At 37.1% G+C, this 24,863-nt stretch overlaps 2 protein-coding genes across 3 annotated transcripts in view; one reads left to right on the top strand and one right to left on the bottom strand.

Annotated features, from left to right (window-relative positions):
• The window catches only part of CDC73 (cell division cycle 73), a 102,602-nt gene that overhangs the window by 48,160 nt on the left and 29,579 nt on the right, over positions 1 to 24,863 (bottom strand). The window lies entirely within an intron of this gene.
• B3GALT2 (beta-1,3-galactosyltransferase 2) lies at positions 1,117 to 8,764 on the top strand. 2 transcript variants are annotated; one of them, XM_043484749.1, is made up of 3 exons: positions 1,141 to 1,704; positions 5,542 to 5,681; positions 6,095 to 8,764. In XM_043484749.1, the coding sequence occupies exon 3, from the start codon at positions 6,219 to 6,221 to the stop codon at positions 7,485 to 7,487; it is 1,269 nt and encodes a 422-aa protein (XP_043340684.1). In that variant the 5' UTR covers positions 1,141 to 1,704; positions 5,542 to 5,681; positions 6,095 to 6,218; the 3' UTR covers positions 7,488 to 8,764. The 2 variants fall into 2 exon arrangements, with proteins under 2 accessions (XP_043340683.1, XP_043340684.1); XM_043484748.1 differs by lacking the exon at positions 5,542 to 5,681 and having other exon boundaries at positions 1,117 to 1,704.

Genomic DNA, 24,863 nt, shown 5'->3' with positions numbered 1-24,863 from the left:
TAAAAAATAAAATGAAAACAAAAAATTAAAAATATTAGAGAAAACATAAATCTATATTTGAAACAACATACATTAGTAGGGAAAATAGGTGGGACCAAAAATATATGACCACAAATATATGGCTTAAGTTTCAAAATGGTAAATTTCTATGAGTTAATGTCCCTAAAATCTGAGGAAAATCTAATAATTCAAGTTATTTTAATAAAGGACAATGCCCCCAGTACTTGAAGAAAAAAAGCAGCAAGGTGCCCAACAGACTAATCATACAAAGAAATATTTCAGAGTGAGTATCTAGTGTTTATGGAAAAGTTTGCTTGATGGCAAGTTACTAAACCATCCTGAAATATTAGGACAAATAAATATGATTAGTAAGATCTCACTACCTACCAAGAAGATCCTGTGCAACTATGCTTCATCTATTACATTATTTTGTTGAATTCCACCAAACAAGTAATTTTAAAGAAAAAGAAAAAATAAATGATGACATTACAAAGTGATTAAAAATAAAGTTTTGCTGCCTTCAAGAACACTAGAAACTGCACATATAAAAAGAAGTGGCTATATCAAATCATGTGTCAGTAAAACAATTCATGGCAGCTGATTTATATAAACTGCAGAAAATAATGGGGGGATGTCTAAGTTACTCATTAAAAATGGTCTATGAGTTGTAACTAAACATTAGTAAAACTAAAGTTAGAACAATTTGAGGGAAAAAAAAACCCTCAAGGGAAGGAGTGCAATGAAAGGGTTAAATTACACCAAGTTACATACTAACGCTATACGGCGGGTAAAATCATGCAGGTAACATGAAAACCAACATCTTAACATTGAAAACATTTAGAAAATCTATGCTTGAATGTAAAGTTAAAAAAAAAGGGGGGGGGGAATAAGCTGAAAAAAATAAAATAACCATTCATTTCATAATCCTTCCATTTTTGTATTATTCACTTATCACTACACTTACATTGACTATAATAATTTAACACAAAGAAGCAAAATCTCTAAGCTTCTCCCTACCTTGGGTTTTTAATCAAAATGAATGCAAACAATCACGTGGGATTCAGCCAAGCAGTGACGTTAAATTCTGCTCTGTCAGAGAGAGCATCTGTCAAGCCCACATTTAAACTGCTGCCTGCCTGTGCAGCAGCTGAGGAACCGTGGATTTCATATTACAGACTAAAACCCCAGTGAAACTGCTCAAAATCCTTCTGCAGCTGCCAGGCAACGACGAGAGAGAGTTAAATCCTGCTCTTTTCCAATACAATCGGAGCACTCCATTCTAGCTCTGGCTGCTTTACGTTGCAGCTCAGGGTTCTTAGTAGAAATATGGATACTGAGAAGAGAATAGAGCACCGCATTGTCCGGCCAGGAAGACAGCAGATGTAAAAAGCTTCAATGCATCAACTGTCGGGAAGAGTCGACAGTGCTCCAAACAGAACGAACCACCACAGCTCTTTTGTTTAAAGAAAGAGAAAATGAAAGAAAGGAAAAACCTCAGAAGATTAGGACCCATATGAACAAGGAAGGGAACGCGAAGACAAGCAGACAGATGGACACTTTGGACACTGTGAAAAGCAATCGCAGGAGGCAGACTGTTGGGGGAGGTGTGCGTGTTTGATAGCATCTTTTTGCTGGAGCGATGGCGTGCCAAAAGTATCTTCAGTGGGCATAATCCTCGCCACATAAATGGCCTGACCAAGGAAGGTATGTCGATATCTTGTGTGTGATACTCATTTAAATGTCTGTTACCTTTTTATAGCCCAGGAGGAACTAATCTCTAATAAACAAGTTCATACATTTCACTGTCCTTGAAACTATGAGAGGGTTTCTAAATATATGATTTTAAAATTTGTCACTGTTTAGAAGACAAGCTGTCACTGCTTTATTCAAGTAAATATGTAGCTTGCAGTAATTATGGATTACAGAAAAGGCAAATAGTAACAAGATGTGCTTAAAGGCTTCTCTGAAAAATGAAACTTAAAAAAAAAATCTGAAACCCGCTAAAGAAAACACAGCAATCCTCTATCAAATTAGGTCAAGTTGAATCCTTATCCAGTAAATTAAAGGGCTCTCCTTAAAATGGCTATCAAAGGAGTCAATGCAGTAAAATTACACTAAATGGTATAAAAAAATGATCCTAATATTAAGAGCTTTTTCAGTCCTTTTAAAGCAAAATCTTAATATAGAGCAGGTTTTAGTAACAAAATCTTCCCTCCTATGTCCATCTCCCTAAATAAAAATAACAAGCACAACCTCTGAAGACTATCAACAAATTTTAAGTACCACTGAACTGTAAGATACTAAAAGGAAAGCATTTGTACAGGATCACAGAAGGCAGTGTGTGTTTATGCACAGCACACTACCACAGGAGATTTACATGTCCACGAATACAACTTCAAACAAAGAAATATAAATACCTGCTAATATTACTAAAAGCAAGTCTTTACTTTAGGCAACAGACTGATTCTAAATGATCAAAATATAAGATTGGTTTTGGTGATCATTTTTAAAGTGAAACTCAAAAACATAATATGAAAATACTCTGATATAAAAATATCCATGTAACAGCAATACAAGGTCAAAAAATTAAACTTAAATGTAGCCACTGTGCCAGGCTATATAAATATGTAACAGTGAACTATTCGCACAGTATGTGTGTGCAAGGCAAAAATGAATCTAATAAACTATTTTAGTAACAATCCCAGAATAGCAGCTCATGGCTCAGGAACTCATGTATTTCTAAAAATTTTTACAGGTCCTCAAAGATTCCGATTTTTGCTAACTTCATAGCACAACTCATTATTTAATCATCACAAAAGGCAAACATTTTAAAGACATATGTAAGCATTTTATTCTAAAATTAAGATTAAACAAGTCTATCAGGCCTATTATTATTACAGTTCAACACCAACTCTCACTCACAGCATTTAGTCCATTAAAGAATGAAATCAGACGGTATTAAACAAACAAAAAACCTCAAGTCTCTTTTAGAGCCTTTATCTCTCAATGTTAAAGTCACCAATTAAACATTTGTATTAGCTATCTATCTCAAAATAGGAGTGCAGAGTTTTTTACTCAGGCACCCCTAAACTCTAGAACTGTTCCAACGGACTAAAAATATCAACACTTTTAAAAGCCAGATAATAAAAACAAAGCATGAGTGTGTGTGAGAGAGACAAAAAGGTAACATTTTACAGTAACATCCTCTCCATGAGCGTCAACCCATAAGATGTAAATACACATGAATAACTTGACAATATTATCATAAAAACCCATAAAAGATAAATCAAAGCTACTGCTACTGTGAAAATGTAAAAGTGCAAAGACTATTTAGAATATCAAAATATTTCAACTTTCTAGTTTTATTACCACTTCTTAAGAATTAATGTACAACAGGCAGTAAGTGGAAAAGAATTTTATCATTTAATAGGAGGAGGAATTGTTACTTTAACTGTACTTTCTAACAAAACAATTATGATAAATACCTGAAAAACTTTTTAATAAAGAAATTTTAAAGGCTAGATATATGTACTACATTTACCAATGGGAGAGTTGTGAAACAGGTATATACAGATTTCAAGTTTGAGCAGCTTAATATTTACAAACATACAAATATAATGAATTTAAATTAAGATGCATCTTCATTACATATTGCTACAAAATCACACAGGACCATAAACTATGGGTACTATGCCAGATTACAATATATAATAATTGGCTCTTTTCTGTAACACTGAAGTACTTTAGAAACATCGCTTCAGGCATATTTTCATAAAAATACAATTTACTAATATATTTACCTGCATTCATTTTTCAGTTCTTTATTCATTCAAATATCTGACCTTCTAGTTATTGCTTCTTAAACCATCAAATTTACACTCTTGAAAGATCTACATGATTAGACTTCAACCAGATTTCAAGCATTCTATGTCAACAGAAAGATGATAGATTTAATTTAGTTTTGGAATGTTTAAAATAGATTATCAAATAAATATTAAAAGCAAGCTTTGTTTCTTTTAAATTTACACACATAACCCTCGTAGCTACTGGCCTCTATGGGGTGGAGGAAGAATTATTACTATTTATCTAATATTTCATTTGAAAATAAAAGCTTAGTTTTCTCATCTCAACAGAATGACCAACTATAAGAAAAAAAGTGAGTTTCTAAACTAGAACACTCAGCTCTATTATTTTCAGCTGAGTTCACAACAGAACTGTTTTACTGGTACAGGGAAGTCTTGGTCTTCATCAGAGTAATGTGAAATTAAAATTCAAGTGAATAAATTCTAATAAATAACTAGATTCTATGTTTTTAAAACCTGAAAAATTAAAAAGAAAAAAAACACTGCTCCTATCTCACAAGATGATTAAATAATTTCTTACATCTGAGAAAAACGATAACTTCTAAAAGTACATTTCATATACTAGAAATTATCAAAAGCTGGTGCCTATACTATTATACTTTAGAAGTCCGTTCAAATTCCCACCTACTTGCTCCTCCTAGTGGCTGTTACTAGAATACTTTCATTCATACATGTGTCTAATACTTTCAACTAATATTTTCTAAATACTTCATTTTATATAAGTGAATGTTATTCTAGTTATTCAATTTTATGAGGACTTCCATGTAAATGCCATTATTTCCCCCAAATAATTAAATTTCATATCAAAGTATACTTGGTATTAACCATAAACTTCTTAGTATCACAAACTAAATAAACACATTCACACATATATATATAAAATTTCTAATAAACAAATGCTCTTACAATAAATTTTTAATTGACCAGTTTTCTCTTCCTTAAATAATTATCACAATAAAACGTTGAAAAAGTTAAAATTAAACATTAGTTCCCTTTTCAAAAAGTTTTTATTCTCTTTTAATAGAATTCAAGCTATAGCTCCTCACCTATCCTCTACCCCCACACCTTGATCCAGAAAAACTAAGAACTGAAAAAACATGAACAAATCTGTGCTATGCACTGAAAAACTTCTTCAAAGACCAGTTCTTAATACATGGCATCATGAACCTCCCATATTGTCAGCTCATAATTTTTGTCTTCTAAATGTAGGGCTCTAAGTGTCAAGCAAGTCTAAGTGTCATTGAAGTCCTACAAATGTAATAAATTCGCCACATGCAAATTTAGAACACAGCATAACTCAAAAATCTTTTAAAATGCATTCTGTGAAATTTAAAATTTTAAACAACTGAGGATATAATAGTACCTAATGTCTATATTTTGAAAAACTCAGAAGACTGTTCAAAGCAGTCCTCTGCTAATTCTAATATGGAGATTCATACGTGACAGTGCTCTGTGACGGCCAGACAGATAATCAGTTGCTATATTTTAAAAATCAACCTTACGTCTAAGTAAAGACAATGATCTGAATGTCTCACATTTGAAGTGGAAGGTTAAAATGAGAAAAGGGTATTTGCAAATGTTCATAATTTATTACTGTCTTGCAATCTTGCGCTGAAGTTACTGAACCCTGAAAATTAATTTTGACAGGTGCATCTTCTCATTGACTTTCTCCACACAGGAGGGGCCAATGGAAACATGCCAAGCAGTGTACTGTGACTAACAGAACTCTGCCATAATCAACCTTGCACCGTCTGTCCCACAACTGATACATGACCATTTTACAAAAAACGCCGCTGACTGTGCACCATACCACCAATGGTATGTCAAATCAATTTTAATTAATGCCAATACATGTTCCATCTGCTCTCAGGCCTCTTTACACGGCCTCTCCCAGGAATCCAGCAGTGTTTCTCTCCTCCATGCACACAACTTTCAGTCTTAACTTTAGTCAAAAGAACAAATGACCAGAGCTACTGAGATGATGAAACAAGTGGAAGAAAAATCCATCACCTCTTAAAAGTGCTCACTGCGCTCCAAAGTTATATTTTTTAAAAAATTAATCCTGTTCTCAGGACATTAGGTTGCCAAGGGAAGACAAATTATAAACTTTGTTCCTGGGCGATCATATTTTCACAGCTTAAAAATTCCCATCTGCCCTAATTTTATTTGTCTCTTTAAAGCAGTTCTGTGGTATTTAGCATTTTGTAAACTTTTATGATTCATCTTTACAGAATGACTGCGAGGGAGACGACGTGACCGAATTAGAAAATGACTACCAAAGAACAGTATTGATTCAGGAGAAGGACACGTTCCCCAGCCACCAGTGTCTCTCATCCATTACTGGATATTTACAACATGCTTCAGTGGAGGAGGAGACACTGCTGCTTTGCAAAGATGAGCTGGAATGCCAAGAGGTCCCTGTTTCGGACCCATCTTATTGGTGTACTTTCTCTCGTGTTTCTTTTTGCTATGTTTCTGTTTTTCAATCATCATGACTGGCTGCCGGGCAGAGCTGGATTCAAAGAAAACCCTGTGACATACACTTTCCGTGGATTTCGTTCTACAAAAAGTGAGACAAACCACAGCTCTCTTCGGAACATTTGGAAAGAAACTGTCCCTCAGACCCTGAGGCCTCAAACAGCAACTGACCCCAACAACACGGATCTGTCAGTGCAAGGAGTTACAGGGCTGGAGAACACGCTTGGTGCCAACGGAAGCATTTACAATGAGAAAGGTACTGGACACCCAAATGGTTACCATTTCAAATACATCATCAATGAACCTGAAAAGTGCCAGGAGAAAAGCCCCTTTTTAATACTACTTATCGCTGCGGAACCTGGACAAACAGAAGCCAGACGAGCTATTCGGCAAACTTGGGGCAATGAGAGTCTAGCACCTGGTATTCAAATCACAAGGATTTTTCTTTTAGGCGTAAGTATTAAATCAAGTGGCTACCTTCAACGTGCAATATTGGAAGAAAGCAGACAGTACCACGATATTATCCAACAGGATTACTTAGATACATACTACAATCTGACCATTAAAACACTCATGGGCATGAACTGGGTTGCAACATACTGTCCGCGGATTCCTTATGTAATGAAAACTGACAGTGACATGTTTGTCAATACCGAGTATTTAATACATAAGTTATTGAAGCCAGACCTGCCTCCTAGACATAACTATTTTACTGGTTACCTAATGAGGGGATATGCACCCAATCGAAACAAAGACAGCAAGTGGTACATGCCACCAGACCTCTACCCTAGTGAACGCTATCCTGTCTTCTGTTCCGGGACTGGCTATGTTTTTTCTGGAGATCTGGCAGAGAAGGTGTTTAAAGCTTCTTTAAGCATCCGCCGCTTGCACTTGGAAGACGTGTATGTGGGGATCTGTCTCGCCAAGCTGAGAATCGATCCTGTGCCCCCTCCCAATGAGTTTGTGTTCAATCACTGGCGAGTTTCTTACTCAAGCTGTAAATACAGCCACCTAATTACCTCTCATCAGTTCCAGCCTAGTGAACTGATAAAATACTGGAACCATTTACAACAAAATAAGCACAACGCTTGTGCCAACGCAGCAAAAGAAAAGGCAGGCAGGTATCGCCACCGTAAACTACATTAGAAAAGACTTTTTTTTCCCCCAAAACGTGCAGCCTGTAAAATACTGCTCAACGCATGTGTAGCTAACATGATTGTGATTACATCCACAGGAGCAAGTTTTAGTTAGAACCCATCACATAAAGGAATCCAAAAACATTGTTTTTAATTTCTGAAGAAGGTAATTCTTAAAAATACATTATATAACAAAAAAGTATCCCAAAACAACCTATTAAAAAATCTACTTAAAAAATCCACATAGGGGGATTCTGTGTATTAACATGCAATAACAGGCATGCATACATCAATGGTTCGAATCTTACGTTAGGGGCCAAGAGGATGTATCTGCATGTTTTCCACGTAAATTTTAATTTAAGAAAATGGAGATGGTCAAAAGACTCTTCATTTTAGATTTAGTTTTCCATTTCAGTATATGTAAATAAAACATTACTGTCAATTTTAAGCAAACTTTATAATTGTGCAAAGGACAAATTTTCTGACCTCTTCTAGAGTTCTAAAAACCATATTCCATGCAATAAGATTTAGTTGTGGTATTCCATAAACATAGTTATAAAGTTCAGAGGTTTCAGCAATGAAGTTCTCATCTAAGTATTCACTTTTTAAAAACAACTGAGATGTTCATTTTCTTTTATCAGTACTCACATTTATTGGGGGAAATTATTTTGACATGACGTGATAAAATGTGAAAAATTAATGTGTCTCAGGCTCAAGTTTTTACAAAAAAAAAAAATTAAATGTTCAAAACAGAAAGTTTGTTTCCTCGTTGGTGTTCAGGGCCAAGCTAGTACTTCACTGATTTCCTCAATCAGCCAGTTATTGCACTCTCAAGGAGCCTCACCACTTAACTTCAAGCATATCTGAAAAAAATCTATCCTTCTCCTCTAACTGAGGCAACCGTGATTACTTATAGGCACAAACAGAATGCACTGTTGAAAACAGATAAAGGGTAAAGGGTGCAGCAGCAGTTTCATTCAATACATTTTAAGATGCATGTCTGCCAAACCACAACATATGGGAAGTTTATTTCCTGACAGCAGGTGTACACATGCCGATACTTCATCATTTTATGGCACCTTCTTCGTTCTCTGAGTGCCAAGTTTACAAATCTGCAGTTTTTAATTTGGTGGGTGACAAATATCCTGTTCCACCAATTAAAAACTTTCGGGGAGGGATGGGGGAAAAACTACAAATGTTTGATGAAACACTTGATTCTAGGATGAACAATGTATACAATGCACTTTTACCAAGTTTTTAATAAAAAGGGTAAACAAAAAACCTTCACTGAGTGTTATGGTCCAAATATTTCACAGAAATTTTGTTGGCTCCATTACAAATTTTAAAATCAAGAAATACTAACCCATTAATTTTAAAACAGTGCTTTCATTTCATACCAGTATATAAATCTATCAATCTTGATTCAGTAAGGATGTTACTTATGCTAATTCTAACATCAATCATTTTTACCCTTGATTCTATTCTGAAGAGTTATCCACTGAAACATCTATTAAAGTTCAAAATCACAGAGACTGTTTCAGTACTTATAATTTAATGTGTTTAATTCTACTGATACTCGGCTTATCTCCCATTTTTAATTCAGTCATCTAAACGTTCTGTTCTACACAGAATAATTCTGAATGCTGAGCTACATTACCCCAGCTCTTGGTAAGGTCTGTTTTTCACATACTTTATTCTGTATGGTCATAAAAAGACTAAAATTATTAAGTACCAAAATTACTAGACGAAGGTCACACATAGGAGGATAACACCAAATTAGTGTGATGAAAAGTAAAAGGAACCCTTCCCTCAGTATAGAGAATTCTATTAATACTTCAGAAGTTTTCTTTTTTAAAAGTGTATGTGCACATGTGTGCATGCACAGGTATACACACTCAGAAACAGAATCCAAACACTGTTTGTACAAATTATTACTACAGTGCAGTAGTATTTTCCTACCAGAAAAATTCAAGTTTAAAAAGATAACTAATGAAAAATAGAATTCTTAACAAACAATTCAATTCCTATCTCAGGTGTCAATTTAAAATCATTTCTATATACCTGATAACACCATATTGAAAATTTATGGGAATCTGATGACCCTCCAAGTTCTCAAAGAGCACTGAATCAAATAACAAAGTGCTTTAGTACTGCTAAAAATCCTTATTTTAAAATCAATATTCTATTATTAATTTATTTTTGACCTTCCATTCTGAATATGCAAGCTGATTTCTTTCAGCAGGATGATTTTCATGTTCATATTATGATTTAAAAAATACAATGCTTATTCAAACATCTCACCAAATACTAATTATGCCAAGTACCATGTGATTTTTATTATATATGAAAATATAATTTTAATGACTGCACTTACATCTTGTCAAAGAAAAAATTATAGGAACAACTATGTAATCTTTATGCTCAAAGTGTCAAGAGATATCATGGAAAATAAAAATACCAAAACTTTCACTATCCACACTAGTTTATTTTGATTAAAATTATAGATGATGAAATTCTAATTCAAGTAAATAATTTAAAGTTCTCACCTCTGAATATACAGTATAATCACATAAAATCAATTGGAATCTTATTAAAATCTATTCCCAAACCCCTGTAAAAATAGTGTCAGCAAAGCAGCAGAACTATGTACTGACTGAGCATACACTGTGTGCCTGGTAGTGTGTTCAAGAACTGTACACACACGATCGTATACATCCTTCAAAGTAACACCAAAGGACAGGAAAGACTGCAAGAGGTTACATATCTGAGATCACACAGGCAGTAAAGCAGCAGGGTTTCAGCTCAGATTCTTCACCATGCGCTTCTGCTACACATTCAGTCTAAGAGCTAAGCAAAACGGCCTGTCCTCTCTCCTGGTCTACGCTCCTTCTTCACCTTTTGTGAGGATTTCCAGGCTTCACAACCATTTCCCCACACTGGCGGGACACCTGATGTCAAGTAAAGCACAAATACAGAGATGGGGAAGGAGAGGAAAGCGGGTCCTTCAGTGATTTTTTTCTTTTCAGTTATTGATGTTTGGGGGTCAGAAACTTAGAAGAGCTACGAATTACTGCTTATCTCTTATTCCTCTGGGCACTGAGACACATCTGTAAACAAACAGGCAGGTGGCACGTGGAAATTAAACAAAACGTGATTCTTTTGAAGTACAACTTGATTACTGTTAGTAGACAAAAGCAGCCCTGTATTTGCTCCCTCTACTGGTTAGTCACCTACTGTTTTGTGATGAGGTGGTAAACTCATTTTATCCAGCTGACTCAGGTTAGTTTCAGGTTTAGTGGTTTGACAACATCTGACTATTAACACAGATTTAAGGAGCCAAAACAAGTCTCTACCATACATACATCCTAACACACCTCACAAAGTATCAGTGTATTACTTAGCCTGATGATCAGAAGACGGATAATGTATCAATGCACCAAATATTAATCACGGACGTTACGAGCTCTGTCGAGAAACCTGTTGCTGCCCCCTCCATCAGCGCACACACACCCCCTCCCCCAAGTGCAAGGGAACTAGAAGCATTATTACTTTCAAGTTCTGACTTGCCAGAGAAGGAAGACCATTTCTGTATTTCCAGGAAATGTTTCTCCTCCCTCTACTAGCAAATATCCAAACTGAAGGATAAGCAGAGAGAAAGCAACTGCCTCCACCCGGTTACTAATCTGATTATTTCAACTTCAAACAACCCTCCAGGCTCTCTACCTGAATTTCACCTGAGGCAGTGTCCTGACACTGAAATAGGAAAACAAACCAGTTCAGTTCAGTTCAGTCGCTGATCGTGTCCGACTCTTTGCACCCCATGAACCACAGCAGGCCAGGCCTCCCTGTCCATCACCAAACTCCCCGAGTCCACCCAAACCCATGTCCATTGAGTCGGTGATGCCATCCAACCTCCAACCATCTCACCCTTTGTCGTCCCCTTCACCTCCTGCCCTCAATCTTTCCCAGTATCAGGGTCTTTTCAAATGAGTCAGCTCTCCGCATCAGGTGGCCAAAGTATTGGAGTTTCAGCTTCAGCATCAGTACTTCCAACGAACACCCAGGACTGATCTCCTTTAAGATGGACTGGTTGGATCTCCTTGCAGGCCAAGGGACTCTCAAGAGTCTTCTCCAACACCACAGTTCAAAAGCACCAATTCTTTGGCACTCAGCTTTCTTTATAGTCCAACTCTCACATCCATACATGACCACTGGAAAAACCATAGCCTTGACTAGACGGACCCTTGTTGGCAAAGTAATGTCTCTGCTTTTCAATATGCTCTCTAGGTTGGTCATAACTTTCTTTCCAAGGAGCAAGCGTCTTTAATTTCATGGCTGCAATCACCATCTGCAGTGATTTTGGAGCCCAAAAAAATAAAGTCAGCCACTGTTTCCACTGTTTCCCCATCTATTTGCCATGAAATGATGGGACCGGATGCCATGATCTTAGTTTTCTGAATGTTGAGCTTTCAGCCAACATTTTCACTCTCCTCTTTCACGTTCATCAAGAGGCTCTTTAGTTCTACTTCACTTTCTGCCATAAGGGTGGTGTCATCTGCATATCTGAGGTTATTGATATTTCTCCCTGCAATCTTGATTCCAGCTTGTGCTTCCTCCAGCCCAGCGTTTCTCATGATGTACTCTGCATATAAGTTAAATAAGCAGGGTGACAATATACAGCCTTGACGTACTCCTTTTCCTATTTGGAACCAGTCTGTTGTTCCATGTCCAGTTCTAACTGTTGCTTCCTGACCTGTATACAGGTTTCTCAAGAGGCAGGTCAGGTGGTCTGGTATTCCCATCTCTTGAAGAATTTTCCACAGTTTATTATGATCCGCACAGTCAAAGACTTTGGCATAGTCAATAAAGCAGAAATAGATGTTTTTCTGGAACTCTCTTGCTTTTTCAAATATCCAACAGATGTTGGCAATTTGATCTCTGGTTCCTCTGCCTTTTCTAAATCCAACTTGAACATCTGGAAGTTCACGGTTCACATATTGCTAAAGCCTAGCTTAGAAAATGTTGAGCATTATTTTACTAGCGTGTGAGGTGAGTACAACTGTGCGGTAGTTTGAGCATTCTTTGGCATTGCCTTTCTTTGGGGTTGGAATGAAAACTGACCTCTTCCAGTCCTGTGGCCACTGCTGAGTTTTCCAAATTTCCTGGCATATTGAGTGCAGCACTTTCACAGCATCATCTTTTAGGATCTGAAATAGCTCAACTGGAATTCCATCACCTCCACTAGCTTTGTTCATAGTGATGCTTCCTAAGGTCCACTGATTTCACATTCCAGGATGCCTGGCTCTAGGTGAGTGTGAGTGATCACACCTTCGTGATTATCTGGGTCGTGAAGATCCTTTTTGTACAGTTCTTCTGTGTATTCTTGCCCCCTCTTCTAATATCTTCTGCTTCTGTTAGGTCCATACCATTTCTGTCCTTTATTGAGCCCATCTTTTTGTAAAATGTTCCCTTTGTATGTCTAATTTTCTTGAAGAGATCTCCAGTCTTTCCCATTCTATTGTTTTCCTCTATTCCTCTGCACTGTCGCTGAGGAAGGCTTTCTTATCTCTCCTAGCAGTTCTCTGGAACTCTGCATTCAAATAGATATATCTTTCCTTTCTCCTTTGTTTTTCACAGACAACTAGCCAGTCTGATCACATGGACCACAGCCTTGTCTAACTCAAAGAAACTAAGCCATGCTGTGTGGGGCCACCCAAGACAGCCAGGTCATGGTGGAGAGGTCTGACAGAATGTGGTCCACTGGAGAAGGGAATGGCAGACCACTTCAAACCACTTCTCAAGTATTCTTGCCTTGAGAACCCCATGAACAGTATGAAAAGGCAAAAAGATAGGACACTGAAAGAGGAACTCCCGAGGTTGGTAGGTGCCCAATATGCTACTGGAGATCAGTGGAGAAATAACTCCAGAAAGAATGAAGGGATGGAGTCAAAGCAAAAACAACACCCAGTTGTGGATGGGACTGGTGATAGAAGCAAGATTCGATGCTGTAAAGAGAAATACTGCATAGGAACCTGGAATGTTAGGTCCATGAATCAAGGCAAGTTGGAAGTGGTCAAATTATATTTCAATTTATTTATCCTTTACAGGATATATTTTGATCTGTATTGCCAGTTTCTTTTTTAACTTAGAACTTGAATATTAGGTATAACTAGATTCTAGTTCAAGGAGTTCCCCCTTATAAATAAAACCTACTGGACAGAGGAGCCTGGTTGGTTCCTAGTCCATGGGGTCACAAGAATTGGACATGAATTAGTGGCTCAACCACGACTACCAAAGGCCAAATGAACATGAAGATGGTCTGGCAGATCTCCGGTCTAGAAAGTCTACCTGATAAAACGATGGCTGCCATCTCAGTACAGATGTTTGTTGTTATTCAGCCGTCTAGTCACGTCTGACCCTTTGTCTCCCTGTCCCTCACCATCTCCCAAAGGTTGCCCAAGTTCATGTCCATTGCATCAGCAATGCCATCCAACCATCTCATCTGACTCCCTCTTCTCCATTTGCCCTCAATCTGGTGGGGGAAAAAAAAAAATCTCAGAATTTAGGTGATTGCCTCTTGCTGTTAATTCAGTGAATCTAAACTAGGTCTCTGTACTTGTAAAGTGGCACATTAGGAAACAATCACAGACAACTAGCCAATCTGATCACACAGACCACAACCTTATCTAACTCAATGAAACTAAGTCATGCTGTGTGGGGCCACCTAAGATGGACGGGTCATGGTGGAGAGGTCTGACAAAGTGGCCCACTGGAGAAGGAAATGGCAAACCACTTCAGTATTCTTGCCTTGAGAACCCCATGAACAGTATGAAAAGGCAAAAAGATAGGGCACTGAAAGATGAACTCCCCAGGTCGCTAGGTGCCCAATATGCTACTGGAGATCAGTGGAGAAATAACTCCAGAAAGAATGAAGGGATGGAGCCAAAGCAAAAACAACACCCAGCTGTGGATGGGACTGGTGATAGAAGCAAGGTCCAATGCTGTAAAGAGCAATATTGCATAGGAACCTGGAATGTTAGGTCCATGAATCAAGGCAAATTGTAGCTGGTCAAATAGGAGATGACAAGAGTGAACATCGACATTCTAGGAATCAGCAAACTAAGATGGACTGAAATGGGTGAATTGAACTCAGATGACCATTATATCTACTACTGTGGGGAAGAACTCCTTAGAAGAAATGGAGTAGCCATCATAATCAACAAAAGAGTCCTAAATGCAGTACTTGGATGCAATCTCAAAAACAAAAGAATGATCTCTGTTCATTGCCAAGGCAAACCATTCAATATCACAGTAATCCAAGTCTATGCTTCGACCAGTAACGCTGAAGAAGCTGAACAGTTCTATGAAGACCTTCAAGACCTTCTAGAACTAACACCCAAGAAAGATGTCCTTTTCATTATAGGGGACTGGAATGCAAAAGTAGGAAGTCAAGAAACACCTGGAGTAACAGGAAAATTTGGCCTTGGAGTATAGACTGAAGCAGGGCAAAGACTAACAGAGTTCTGTGAAGAGAACGCATTGGTCATAGCAAACACCCTCTTCCAACAACACAAGAGAAGACTCTACACATGGACATCACCAGATGGTCAACACTGAAATCAGACTGATTACATCCTTTGCAGTCAAAGATGGAGAAGCTCTGTACAGTCAGCAAAAACAAGACTGGGATCGGACTGTGGCTCAGATCATGAACTCCTTATTGCCAAATTCAGACTGAAATTGAAGAAAGTGGGGAAAACCACTAGACCACTCAGGTATGACCTAAACCAAATCCCTTATGACTATACAGTGGAAGTAAGAATTAGATTTAAGGGACTAGATCTGATAGACAGAGAGCCTGATCAACTATGGACGGAGGTTCGTGACATTGTACAGGAGACAGGGATCAAGACTGTCCCCAAGAAAAAGAAATGCAAAAAAAGCAAAATGGCTGTCTGAGGAGACCTTACAAACAGCTGTGAAAAGAACAGAAGCGAAAAACAAACAAAAAAAAAAAAACAAAGGAGAAAACAAACCAGCAGCATCACAAAAAATAAATGTTAAATAACAGAATGGTATAACATCATAAGCCAAATCTTAAATTCATGTCTGTGTCTTAATTAAATGTTTAAAAGACACTAATTTACACAATATAAAAAAATTAATAAGGGTTGTCTGCATCACTGTCATACCTAAAAGGCTACTGAAAACATATATTTGAATATAACAAGAACCAGAATCAGTGTTAGTCTCTACCGGCAATGAGAACTTTTCTAACATACCTGCAGATGTCCTTTGGGAAGCTACTCCATCCTCCAATAAGAAAGTTCCAGGAAAACTTTCAATCCAGACACCCTGCCTTGCACTGGCTAAGACGACCAGAGACCCTCTCTCCTCGCGATGTGAATTCTGAAGGAAACACACACATACATGCACACTGAGGTGCAGCCTCATACACAAAACGGCTGGGGCTGATTCACTGGGGCTCAGTACCTGCAGAGATTACCCACTAATTCTTGCTCTCTACATCCCCAGAGCTACTATGGTTCCTGTCCCTTCTACCACTTGGTTCTCTCATTTTATGAACTCACTCATAGTATTCTGATACTTTTTGTTTTTCTGGCTTCAGTTAGCCAAAGTCAATTTCTTCTCATACCAAAGAATCCTATGTGACAGAAAGCCCACAGCTAGCAAACACTACAGTAATCAAGTTGTCCCTTGGTCCTATGATGACCCCAGAATGCTCCATAAGACCAAACCCTCTGTGCGTTTCACCATGTGAACAAGTCAGGAGCGTAAAGGGGTCCAAGAACAACTTCTATGTTAGAGAAAATAGGCTGAAAATTTTAGAGCTCTTCACAGTCCACATTCATGGCCAACTCTCACAAGAACAACAAAGTAGTTTTTGTGCATATGACATGATACTCCCAAGAGCAGGGTGCTGTCAATATTTCTCAAGAGTGATCAGGGAAACACACTTGGGAGCTGTGTTTCTAGTCACACCAGCGTGGGGGAGAGCCCACTGTCTCCCACATAACCACCAGCAGGAAGCAACCACCAGCATGGTTGCCTGAGCCCCAGCGCTGTAAAATGCTGTGAGCTTAGAAATGAATGAGGGGGGAAGCCTGCAACGCACGTTCGCACATACTGTTTAAAACTATTCCTTTATCAGAGATTTTCTCATCTCCTGGTAAGGTTTAAAAGAAAAAAGTTACAATGTTCTTCCTGGCAGATTTAGAACAGAAAAAGCTAATAACTGGGCCAAAAAAGACAAGTTAATTCTTACAAAAATAAAACAAAATTTCTTAACCAAAGTTCATAAGTATAACTCCAAATTAAAATATTTATATGGGGCTTCCCCGGTGGTGCAGTGGTTAAGAATCCACCTACGGATGCTGGAGACCTGGGTTCGAGCTCTGGTCCAGGAAGAGCCCACATGCTGTGGAGCAAGTAAGCCCGTGCTCCCCAACTACTGAGCCCGAGTTCTAGAGCCCGAGAGCCTAACGACTGAGCCCGCAGCCACAGCTGCTGGAGCCCATGCGCCCTAGAGCCCGTGCTTCGCAACACGAGATGCCACCACAGTCAGAAGCTCGAGCTTCTGACTAACTAGAGTAGCCCCTGCTCCCCACAACCAGAGAAAAACCCTCCAGCAATGAAGACCCAGCACAGCCAAAAATAAACAAGTAAATAAAAATTTAAAAAAGAATGATTAGATACTGCATTTATAAAAAGAAGCTGCAGAGACAGAAAATATGCACAGTGAGCAAGACAACTATTCAGAATTACAGAATGATTGACAGTAAAGAATTTAAAAAATAAAGTATTTATATGTCTTGGGCATCTTTAAGTACAAACATTTAACAGTATATTTAAAGCCAGTTATCTTCCTTCATCTCCAAATTTAAGAACTTTTAAAACAAAAGATCCTATCACAATGAATGGCTATATCCAGTCAGTGGCCACATCAAAATATCAAGAGTCATACTTGCCACTGTCTCCTTATTATCACCCATATCAATCTATCCCCAAGACCTGGATTCCTGGTGAAATCCACCCACTTCTCTTCACCTCACACCTCCAGTAGTTCAAGTGAGCAATACCTTAACAACTGGTTTTCTTCACAGTCACCCAAACTGCTTCTCATACTTCAGTCAAAACAATACTTTCGAAACCACAAATCTATGCAAATCATCCCATTGCTTTAATGGGGATGCTGTTTATTGCCACAATGAAAAAGTGATAGTGAAAGTCACTCAATCGTGTCTGACTCTTTGCGAGTCCATGGACTACACAGTCCCTGGAATTCTCCAGGCCAGAATACTGGAGTGGGTAGCCATTCCCTTCTCCAGGGGATCTTCCCAACCCAGGGTCCCCGCATTGTAAGCAGATTCTTTACCAGCTGAGCCACCAGGGAAGCCCATTGCTGCAATAAACAAACCAAAGAATCCTAGATTATAAACACTGAACTGCAACCTGACTCCATAAAACATTCTCACCTTTTTGGTTTGCAGCATTCTTATCTTACATGAAAGGAAACTTATTTTTAAGATGTCAAAATCAATTTTTCTCTACAGTGATGAGTCAACCACTGGTTTGGATATGGGCTCATCCACATTGCAAGTAAAGCAACATAAAGGTAAATATATGTTGACAAAAAGAAAGCACAAGTATTCTGAAAATAATTACTATAATCAGTTCTACAAATGTGAAGGTCCCTCAAACGACAGTGCATTTCTAAGCAGCGACCATGATGCTGAAGAAGATCAAGAAGTGTTAACTTTCCTCAACAGAAACTCAATGCAGATGAAACATCATTTCCCAAACAGACCAGTTCACCATGCTAAATTCCAGAACTCTAACACTAGCTCAATAGAAATTTCTTGAGTCAAGCCCTCCTTAGTGTTGAAGAAACTTCCAAAGGTCCACTAGATAAATATTTACTGAGAGCCTAGGCATTAACATGTGAGCTGTAGGTCCAATGATAAACAAAAACAACCATTAAGTTGTTGAAGTAATACTCCTTTGATAGAGAAAGTCATGAATCAGATCTTCATAGAATTAAGTGGAAAAGACAACTATGTTATCTGCCACAAAGGACAGATACACAGTGCCTTGCAAGCGTAACAGGAGAAGGACCTAATCTGTGTTGCCTAGAGTCAGAACAGCCTTCTCTGAGGAAATGTTTATGTTAACATCTACCAGATAACTAATCAGGCAAACGGGGAACAAGTCCAATAAGAGGGATCAGCAGGTACAGCAGCCCTCAGGTTGGAGTAAACCAGGGCACAAAATTAAAGAGGAAGAAGACTGGTATGAGCTGTTGACAAAAAGGTAAAATCACATGAAGACTTGTAGCACAGAGTAAGGATTACTTATGGCTTTTATCCCTAAGAGCAATGGAAAGCCACTGGAGATACAGCAGTATTTGGAAAACAGAAAAAATTGAGGCTAGCACAGGCCTAACAGCTCCTTCCTTATTGTGAGGCATCCTGAAGAGATGTTTGACTGATATAAGAAGACCAATTCAGAGACCAGTGCACAATCCAGGGAAGAAACACAAACAGCTGGACCAGGAAGGATGGTGGTGGTGTGGGAATAAGAACTGCTGAGATGTTAGCAAGCAAAATCCACAGGCCTTCAAGACATGTGGATACTGGAGGAGAGGGAAAGGGAATGAGTGGCAAAGCCTAAGATGCTGGCCAGGGCACTGAGGGGGTGAGGAGAGAAGATGCTGTATGAGAACCTGATTCATCAAGGAAAACATAACGAAGAGTCACTGGAAACTGCACAGAGGACTGTCAAGTGGCCTGACAGCCTAATATACCACAAAGTACCAACAATAATGATAATTAATTTTAACTACTGGTCTACACGCATATGAAAGGATGGAAAGTAACAAAAAATATATGGATAACAAGAGCTTAAGATTCATTCATTCAATAAATACTTTTCAAGCAACACCCATGTAACCACTACCCTGTCCTCAGCACTGGGGATGTGGTGGAGGGCAAGAAAGATGTGTTTCCTAACTTCAGACACTCATATGCAAAGAAAATCATCCATGTACACAAATACGTAAAATTACTAGCAGAAAAAAACTGGGAGGGTTTCCTGGTAAAGTGACCATTAAACTGAGATCTGAATTCTGAGGAGGCAGCCTTATGAAGAGCAACAGGAAAAATGAGCCAGGCAAACAGAACTAAAAAGACAAAGGCAATGTATGACAAAAACCACTACAATATTGTAAAGTAATTAGCCTCCAACTAATAAAAATAAATGAAAAAAAAAAAAAAAAACTAGTAATGAAACAAAACCTAACACAATAAAAGGCATTTACTAAAATAAATAAATAAATAAATAAAAAGACAAAGGCCAGGAGGTTGAGGTAAGTCTGTAGAAAAAACGGAAGCGAGCCAGTGAGGCAGAACTACAGCCAGGCTCTTTCCTAATATGTTTACTCTAGAGCAGAGCGTTGTGGATAGAATTCGGGAGTCCCTAATTTAATTCGGATGGGAAAAAAAATCCACAATTTAATTTTCACCAATATCTAACAGAAATTGACACTGCCTTCTTGAATGTAGGCAACAAACCACAGTACTATTAGCAATGGTTGTGGCTTTGTCACCAACAGAGTTGAGTCTTTTCATATCACAACTTACAGATATATTGAAACACTACTGTACATAGTACTTTAAAATTCTGGCATTTATTAACTTTGTCCCTAGATCTTGTTATATAATGCATTAGTAAAAGCAGCACAAACACCATGTCCATAAATTTGTATTTTTTTAAACTTTGATAATTTAATACAATTGGCTTTCTGTGTTATCTTATGTATTTTATGCATTAAAAACATGATACAGAGAGAGGACTCAAAGGATTCATCAGTCTACTAAATGGGTCCACGGCACCAAAAAAAAAAAAATCATTAATTTCTAACCCAGAATAAAAGAAATGTAAGATTCTTATCAACTAAATGCAACTCCTGTAAGTACTAGTGGTTCTTTGGATCCTACTTCCAATAAACAAACTACAAAAAGATTTTTCAGAAAAATCAAATAAGCTGGAACTAGATATTAGATGACACCAACCATTACTATTTATTTTGTTATATGTAATAATGCAAGGTTAAAAAAGACCATTTTTCTAAGATGTGCAAAGTACATAGGAACAAAATGTCAGTGTCTGGGTTTTGCATCACAATAGTCCAGGAGAAGGGGGAGAGGTGGAACAGTTGAACTGATTAAAAAGTAATCACAGAATTTGTGTGATGGACAGATTAAAAAATCATATACTATTTTCTCTAATTATATTTACATCTGAAATTTTTCCTAATTAAGAAAAAAGGAGGTGGGGGGGGGGGTCGGTGGGGAGGGATACAGTCACTGCTAAAGGTCTCCTGGCCTTTGCACTTGGTCTGACTTTACTGAAGAAACACAAATACTATCTCTGGTTTCCAAGAAGTTTCTCTGAGGGAGAACCTGTGAGTGCTGGAGAGAGGAACTGAGTGCCCGCTGTCCTTGGCAATTACCTTCCTCACTGGAAATTAATAAATCAGCATTTAGCATTTGAAATGTTACTGTTTCACAAGCTTGACAATGAAACACTAATATTACCCAGTTTCTCAGCCTTGCTCTGGGCCACGGCAAACTACTAAGGAAAGGCCACCTTATAAGGCAACCTGGGATCCACACGACTGATCTCTGCCAGAGAGAATAACCTTCTGCACTGCTGCTCATCCCCAGCAGTTATTTATGCTTTGATCTGTTACTACAAAGACAGTGGTGAAAATTCTTCAGGTACTCAGAACCAGATTGTATAACCAGGGACTGGTGGTCATGAGTAACCTACAAAGAGGGTTCCAATATAAATCGTAAGTGTAACACTACCATGTGCCATGGGGAAGCACGTTTTTGTAAAATCTACTATCCTATGACCTTGGCGCTGATGCTGAGCGCTTCTAAAAAAAATTATATGAACTTTTCAAAACTCCTGAGGACTCAGGAAGTTTAGAAATAAGTCAAATGTGTGCCATAAAGTCACTCAGTCGTGTCCAACTATTTGTAATCCTATGGAATGTGGCCCATCAGGCTCCACTGTACATGGAATTCTCTAGGGAAGAATACTGGAGTGGGTAGCCATTTCCTTCTCCAAAGGATCTTCCCAACCCAGGGATTGAACCTGGGTCTCCCACACTGCAGGCAGACTCTTTACCATCTGAACCACCAGGGAAGCCCCCAAATGTGTGTCATAGGTCTCCCCAAAACTGATATCTATCACTTTATTACAAGGTATCAAATCAATTATATCTATTACATTTAATCCAGATAAAGAAAAAATGTTCCCTAAATAAATGTATTTAAATAGTTTAGCTTTTAACATTTACTTTTCCTGTTAAAGTAACTTGGGGAGGGGGGCAGATGTGATAACATACACTCAAGTTATTGATGAATTATAGTGTATCCACAAATTTACCATAAGAATGAGTGGTAATTAAAATGTAGCTCTCTATGTTAAAAGCCAACAATTCCTAAGGATACAACGAAGCATTCTGTATTGCCTTTTAGGATAAATTATAATAGTCTAATCATATCAGAAGCTAAATTTGGGGCTGCGGGGATTTATAAAGAAAACTAAAATCTTTCCACATAATTGAAGTTAAAACTTTTCTGAAAAGTCAAAGAGTTGCATAATTTTAATTCTCAAGCTCGGTATATTAAAATAAATACAGAGTTGAATTCCAGGATATTAATGGCAATACACATAAAGGAGAGAAATGACAAAAAGACATTGTAAGAAGATCAAACCATCTAAAACATCAAAATTAAGGGAGGTAAATGATTAGTGTGATAGTGTCCAGAATTCACTGTTGATAAATGATGATAATACACTGAAATCAACTCTTTCCTGGCTTAACTAGTAATTTGTCAAAAATGTTAAATTGACTTGATTTCAAAATAATTTTGTTTGGTCTTATATACTTCTGCACAAACCTAAATGTTAAGCAACAAATGCTTTTTCAATGACAACATAAAATATGATTTCAATAGCGATACTACTACTTGAGTTCTACAGTATGACTGTTGTCTCCAATTAAAACAAAACTAAAAATGTTAAAATATTTAATTCCTTAGCATTTCATATGTGTATGTCTTCAGCTTATTCACAGTAAAGCACCGTTCTGAAATTTCAAATAAAAAGCTTAGTTCTAAACAGTAAGATTTGTCCAGACTAAGAGTTTTTTAGACACAGATATTTAAAATAAACATGGGAACAGCACTCACAGAGGAACATGAGAAGCAGGAAAAACAAGAAGAACAACACTAAAAGAAACATCCATCAAGAAAATGACCTGGAAAAGAAACCAAAACTTAGAATTAAAGACCAAATGAGGTTGTTAGAGTGTGGGACAGAGGGGACAGTGAGGAATAATTTAACAATCCATTGAGTTTTAAGAGAAAAATACTAAGACACTAGGAAAATAAAACTTGAATGTAGGATTTATATAAAAGATTGGAAATTCACTGAAGATTTCAATCAATTTATGAAGACCTAGAAATTGATACGGCAAACAAAACCTCAGCCAACAACAGCCTAACAGAAAAGTACCTATCAAGAGAATATCTAAATGCCCGATTACTAGTTATTAGTAATCACTAGTTATTAATATACTATGTGTTTTTCATATGAATGAACTGACTCAAATCATGTCATGAAATTATATATTGAATTAATGTTTTTTCCTCAAATTAATGAAGAAAAATATATAAAATAAAATCATGTCTGAGTTAAAGAACAGTAGCAGTCAGTCTAAAACTACACTGAGAAGTTAGAATTTAAAAGTGGTGAAATATGTTCAATATTGATACTAATTCTGTTAAAACTGAAAATATTAAAGTTGCTGTGATGAAGGTAAATAGAAATTGGAATAAAAGACTATATACTGTAGTATGTTGTTCGAGAGAGAGTACTGAATTTAAGGAAAAATAAAGTTTTCCTTTGTGCATATCTGAGTCATAAGTAACTGCAGCATTACATATAGAACTATAATAAAAAGAACTTATATAATCAAACTGAATTTTCACAGCATAAATTCTTCTATTAACAAAATAACATATTTCCAAACTGGTTCTGTTTTCTTCTCTTTTCACAGTAAACAATATTAAAACACTCTGAAACATAGTGATCTTAACACTACTATTAAAGATTAAACAGTGGTTATCTAAATTAATTCTAGCATGTATGTCAAGAATAACTTCGTCTATACTTCTTTCAAAATAGGTCTCAGGAACTGTGCGATCATAGCATTAACTATATGGTCATTGGCTGAATAAATTTAAAAGGTATGTTATAGACAATGTTAAAATTTTAAGATACTGCGGATAAACTGATAACTACTCTTTAATGAAATGAAAAGCTACATTAATGGCATTTAACCATCTAGGCTTATGCCAAAAGTACTATCCACTGTGCAATGGATTTTCAATAGTGTTAACAAGATACATAAATTGAAAGCAACATTATAAAAGAGCAATATCATGAAAATAACCTTTTACTTTATAAGCATTAAAATTCCCTAACACTTATTAACATGATTTGTACTATTGTTTGTTTTTTCTATGTGTACCAGCATCAACATGCTGATTCTGTTAAAGAAATATTAAGGTAAAACGAGATTTTAATACCTTTAAGAAGGTATCAGTGTTAGGAAATGAATACCCACCCAAAGAAGTATTCACTCTACATACTGCCCAACTAATTTAAAAAAAGGGGTTGGGGGTGCTGCATTATTCAGTGTAGAAAGTTTATAAAATACCTATAATATAAATATTCCTGCAATAACTACAATTAATTCAGTGCTACAAACAGCACTGAAAGAACAATGCTAAACTAGGTACATCTGTGCACATTTAAAACCCTGAAGACCTCAAGGGAGGTTATCATAATCCCACTTTTCAGATGAAAAAATCAATACCTAATCTGTTGCAGCAAAGAGGCAAAGAAATCAAAATAGAAGGTGCTCTCCTCAGTCTCCCTTGTATCAAAGGTATGCCCCAAATCTATAATAAGCACATTATAAAAGAATTTTTAAAAACCAATATGGAAAAAATCACTTGGGGAAAACTACTATAAGAGGGATATAAGTGAAGCTAAGAGTACAAAGCAAACACTCAATTCAGTGGTGAAATCTCAGAAAAGTCTATGAAAATGCAGATATAATAAAAAAATAAAATATGCACAAAATATTAATATGTTAAAAATTAAGTATTTACTTCATGTAACAGGTAAAGTATACAACTGACTTTCAAAAGCTTAAGACGTAACGAGTGACTGACAGAAAACATACAACGCTCTGTTTTATTTAGGGGTACACCTTTATGTTGCT

This window comes from Cervus canadensis, chromosome 13 (assembly GCF_019320065.1).
Source record: "Cervus canadensis isolate Bull #8, Minnesota chromosome 13, ASM1932006v1, whole genome shotgun sequence".
Classification (NCBI taxonomy): domain Eukaryota; kingdom Metazoa; phylum Chordata; class Mammalia; order Artiodactyla; family Cervidae; genus Cervus; species Cervus canadensis.
This window is presented reverse-complemented; position numbering and strand designations above follow the sequence as displayed.